Below are 5,805 nucleotides of genomic sequence, written 5' to 3' on the forward strand. Positions count from 1 at the left end.
TCATTCAGTGTTTGAATTTAGAGTTTTGAGAGAATGGAATTTAGCGTCGTCGGACTTCCGAGAAGTGAAACCTATCGTGCGTACAGTCCTGAAATGAAACGCTGGTCGAGGGAAAAATAAAGAGAACTTCTTATTTTTCCAAGGATTTAGAATTTCGCTTAAACAATGCTTTAGCCTTTTCTGAACACTCTCGCCATAAGGCAGGTGTGCAGACGACTCGCGCTAACTCCTAAAACGTCTATGGTACTATCCTCAACCAATTCCTGAACTTTCTTCTTCATTAAACTTTCCCAAACAGCAAACTCTTGTCACGCTTACACCGATCCTACGCGTGAGTCGGAAAAATAATTATTTAATCCAGTTCTGAAATCTAGGTCTTACAAAGAGCATGATGTAATAGAGTTGGATAAAGACATAATAGGATAAGAGCAGGATAGACTGTTATTCTATCTTGTGTTTGAGGTGGACACGATAGTAATAGGATATGATATAAACAGTGAAAAATACATCAAATTTTCCTTTTATTAAAAAATATATAATTTAAAAAATAATTTTCCAAATTAACTATTAAAAAAAAAATTATTCTATTAAATTTAATTTTTTAATATTTTTATAAATGAGCCTATTTTTTTTATTAATTACCCTATTTTAAATTTCTCGTGAAGGGAGCCTATTTTAATTAAAAGTAAAAATTATATATTTGACCAATTGGTTTTAACTTAATAGTGACAAGTGATAAAAAAAATTAAATTTAGAAGGACTTTTAAAATTTTTCAAAAGTACTTTATATTTAAATTATAAATTATCATGTAAGTAGAGAAAGGGAAATAGTTTTAAATAATAGCAACTAATGATATAAAATTAATCTAAATTTACTACTAATAAATAAATATTTTTAAGTGAGTAGTCTATTTCATTGTTAGTTAAAAGTAATTTTATTTATTTTAATTATAATATAAATAAATAAAATGTTAACTAAGTAGAAGCAAGTGACAAATGATAATTTAATAGTTTTATATAAGTAAACTCAATATTTTCACCATTAACAAATCATTTGATTTTTAATTAAATTTATGAGTAAATAAAAAAAATTTAACTTAGCAATAGCAACTACTAATTGATAAATAATAAAATTATAATATTATTAAAATTAATATTTTTATAATAAGGGTTTGTCCCTTTCTTTTGATTTTAATAAATTATTTTGCTCTCTAAAATTAAAATTTTTATATTTATTAATTAAATGATTATAAATTATATTAAATATGAATATTGAAATAATTAAATTTAGGGTTACATTACTAAAAAGAATCGGAAACCGCTATCCTATCCTGTCAGGATAATTTTATCCTAACTCTCCCTCAAGATAAATTTTATACATGATGAACATGATAGGATAAGGGACTGTGTTATTCTATCCTTCTGTCGCAACAAACAACATATAAGAGCATGATATAGTTGAATTATCCTATTCTGTCTGCTTATCTTATCTACTAAACAAGCCCTATGCTTTTTGAGAATTTAAGAAAAGACAAAAAATGAAAGGCTTTTTATTGATCCACATCACTAAGGTATGATACAATTGAGGTACGGTAGATTTTAGCCTAGATTTTACCTTGACAAAAAGAGGAGTAATGATATATACACACCTCATTTTTTAAACACTTCATTTCCACCTCTTTTTGTTTCTATCTCTCTCATCTTATCATCTATCACATTTCATACTTTCTCTCTCTTACTTTTTCTTTTCTTCCTATCTCTCTCTTCATTCCACCTCTTCCACCTCAAATGAGAGGTGTGTAAGTAACATTATTGCAAAAAGAGGGATGAATGAAACCCGAAGAGTAAATAACACAAAAAATCACAATATTAACATTTGGTCCTCTGGCTTAGCTGCATGAGTTTTCATAATCAAGTTTTCCGACATGGCCAACTCCTCCTTAATTTACTCGAAGCGTGCTCCACCGTTCGGTCCCTCAACACAACCAAATGCCTTCACGCACTCTCCGTCACACTGGGTCCTTTCCCAACGCAATCCATATTTTTCCACAACAACATCATCTCCTCTTATGCCTCTCACGGCGAGTTTCTTCATGCACGCAAGGTGTTCGACGCTTTGCCTGAGAAAACAGTCGTCTCTTACAACACGCTTATAACTGCTTATGGTCGACGTGGAAATGTAGGAGATGCTTGGAAGTTGCTCCGCCACATGAGAGAGAGCGGCTTCGTGCCTACCCAGTACACACTCACAGGGTTGCTAACGTGTGAATGGTTGAGTCTCTCTCAGGGGTTTCAGTTGCTAGCTTTGAGCATTAAAAATGGACTCTTTGATGCTGATGCTTTCGTCGGTACTGCCATGTTGGGCTTGTTTGGGAGGCATGGATGTTTGGATGAAGCATTTTTGGCATTTGAAGATATGCCCCAGAAGAGTTTAGTGACATGGAATTCCATGTTGTCCTTGCTGGCGCGTAATGGTTTTGTTGAGGACTCTAAGGTTTTGTTTCGTGATCTTGTGAGATTGGGGATTTCTTTGTCAGAAGGTTCATTCGTGGCCCTTTTGTCTGGACTTGTTGATTCTGAAGAGGATTTGAAATATGGGGAACAGATACATGGTTTGATGACTAAGTCTGGGTTTGATTGTGAAATTAATGCAGTTAATTCTCTGATCCATGTCTATGTTAGGTGCAGAGCCATGTTCTCTGCAGAAAGATTGTTTGAGAAGGTTCCTATTCAAAATGTTGTGTCTTGGAATATGATCATTGATGCGTTGGTCAAAAGTGAGAGGCCACAAATGGCGATGGAGATGTTTATGAACATGTCCAGCAGAGGATTGATGCCAAGCCAGGCCACATTCCTGGCTGTTCTTGACTCATGTACTAGTTTGACAAACTTAGTATGTGGAGAATCTATCCATGCTAAGGTCATCGGGAGTGGTTTTGAATCTGATGTTATTGTGGGTACTGCATTGGTAAACTTTTATGCTAAATGTGATAAATTGGTTTCTGCCCATAACTGTTTTAATCAGATAGAAAAGAAGAATGTGGTTTCTTGGAATTCTTTGATATTGGGTTACTCAAATATGTGTTCTTCCAAGTCAATTCTATTATTACGGGAAATGCTTCAATTGGGTTACTTCCCTAATGAGTTTTCCTTTACAGCTGTTCTTAAGTCATCATCATTATCAAACCTACATCAGCTCCATGGTTTGGTTTTAAGAATGGGGTATGAGAGTTGTGAATATGTATTAAGCTCTCTTGCTATGGCTTACACTAGAAATGGTCTTTTAAATGAAGCACTTGCATTTGTTGAAGAATTTAACTACCCACTTCCTGTAATCCCATCTAACATCATTGCTGGAGTGTACAACAGAACCGGCCGGTACTATGAAACAATAAAGTTGCTTTCTTTGCTAGAAGAACCTGATGTTGTATCTTGGAACATTGTCATTTCTGCTTGTGCTCGGAGCAACAATTATAACGAGGTTTTTGAGCTTTTCAAGCATATGCATTTCGCACGCATCCATCCAGATAAATACACATTTATGAGTGCATTATGTGTGTGCACCAAACTTTGCAGGCTTGATTTAGGAAGATCTCTTCATGGACTTATTATGAAGACCAATCTTTATGATTGTGACATATTTTTGAGCAATGCACTAATTGACATGTATGGGAAATGTGGAAGCATTGATAGTTCAGTGAAAGTTTTTGAAGAAATCACAAACAGAAATATTATTACATTGACAGCTTTAATTTCTGCCCTTGGGCTGAATGGTTATGCTCGCGAGGCTGTAAAGAAGTTCCAAACCATGGAATTGTCGGGGTTGAAGCCTGATAAATTAGCTCTCAGAGCAGTACTTTCTTCTTGTAGATATGGTGGATTAGTGAGTGAAGGGATGAAAATTTTCAGGGAGATGGGTAACATTTATGGGATTCAACCTGAACTTGATCATTACTATTGCATAGTAGATCTTCTTGTTAAAAATGGACCAATTGAGGAAGCCGAAAAAATTATTGCAAGCATGCCTTTCCCACCAAATGCCAGCATTTGGCGTAGCTTTCTTGATGGCGGCTACAAGGGGCGAGAAATTGCAGTTTGAACTGTACAGCAGAAATTAGTTATCTTCTGGCGATAATGCACTAAACAGGTTTTATGATTAGCTTTTTAAGCCTCCTTCAACTCTGAACTTAGCCTGATGATTGGCTTTTCCACGTTGAGTTATAAGCAATTATTAACTAACAGATAGGGTTAACCCATACAAGGTAGGGACCATGTTTCGGGACAATTTGAAGGTTCTTGTGTGTTAACTTCTCCGTCCTTTATAGCCAGGTAAGTAAAGCCCTATAAACCGCTCAACCCCTTTTTTGGTGCATTTTGTGTAGCAAAGCCTGCGTATTTCTCCGCTCACCTATATAACCTATCCATCACACCAGTATCTGAGGAATAAGATCCATAAGTTTCTTGGATGTACACATTATGCCCTCTAGACATTCCACCTAACTGTTTGCTGTCAAATCAGCTCAGTCATCACTTGTAAACTTCTTTAATTAATATTATCTTCTCTACACTTTGCTGGGCAAAGAATGCTGAATCGCTCATGAGATTTATCTTAGATGCATTCATGCTATGTTTGGTTGATGAGAGAAAGTGAGAAGAGAGAAAATTGGAAGGGAGAAGATGGGTAGATGGAGAGATTATTTTCTCTTCTCTCTCTCTCTTTTCAAGTCACCCTCTAACAAGCACAACATTAGGGATTACAGAAGACATTATAGAAAAAAACATTGCTTTCTAGGCAACTTCTCAGCCAAGTCACCTTACAAGTTAGTTCAGAAAGAAGATATTTTAGTGGACAAGGTGTTATACTTAGGTGTACTTGGTCGTCTAAGGAAACTCTCAAAGACTTCGGCTCATGCATGGAAGATTCTACTTGGGAGAATTCCAGAAAGAGACAATCTACAAAGAGAGTTAGAGAGGTATTCCAATGTTAAATAATAATTGTCATTTAGATTTATTTGATAAAGATATGGAATCTGTAGAGCATTTGTTTTTCACTTGTAAAAGTTGCATATTTTATTTGTCAAGCATGCTATTCTTGGGTAGGTTTTGCTTCTGTTTTACTTAAGGATGGGAAGCATCACTTTCTTTTGCATTTTGGAATGTCAAAGTTTTTTTCTTTCACTTTCACAATATAATTATAAGGTTGAATTGTCATTATGTAAGTGGGTTAAGTACCCATGTACTTCCTAAGTATACTGTTGGCTAATAAAAATAAATGACTAAAACTTTGACACCAGTTTGTGACTCAATGAGCAGTTCAACTGCATAAAGGTTTGAAGACACCGTTAGGTTACAAGTTGTGTGTGGAGGCAAAAGATTTCAAAGAAATAATCATGGATTTAGTTGAAAAAAAAACATGCAGGACTTGATCTGCCTCCTCTTAGGCCTTCCAATGACCAAGCAACAGTATAATTAAGTAACCATTTGATATTAAGACAAGGAAATGGACACAAAGATAGGTTTTGACGTCCATGCTGTAAAATTAATAACTAATTTTAGTTGCTAAATTGCTTCCATAAAGAAAATTATCCCACCAAAAGTATCGTTATTTGTTTGGATGACATGTAAGTCATGGATTGCAACCAAAGCAAATCTTGTTGCTAAGGGAATTCTTTTGGAAGAGGGGGGGCTTTTGTCTAATTTGTTAGGAAGGAGCTGGAAACCACCCATCATCTTTTGTTTCACAGTCATAAAGTTTTGCAGCTTTTTGCTTTCTCATCAGTATGCATGACCAGTACTGGGTGATGC

General features: G+C 35.1%; 1 protein-coding gene across 1 annotated transcript; it reads left to right on the top strand.

Moving 5' to 3' along the window:
- Positions 1–1,875: 1,875 nt before the first annotated feature.
- LOC130742650 (pentatricopeptide repeat-containing protein At3g58590) lies at positions 1,876–5,211 on the top strand. The gene has a single exon (XM_057594754.1). It carries the CDS (start codon positions 1,898–1,900, stop codon positions 4,097–4,099), a length of 2,202 nt encoding a protein of 733 aa, XP_057450737.1. The 5' UTR covers positions 1,876–1,897; the 3' UTR covers positions 4,100–5,211.
- The last annotated feature ends 594 nt before the right edge of the window (positions 5,212–5,805 follow it).

This window comes from Lotus japonicus, chromosome 3, assembly GCF_012489685.1.
Source record: "Lotus japonicus ecotype B-129 chromosome 3, LjGifu_v1.2".
In the NCBI taxonomy this organism is placed as follows: Eukaryota; Viridiplantae; Streptophyta; class Magnoliopsida; order Fabales; family Fabaceae; genus Lotus; species Lotus japonicus.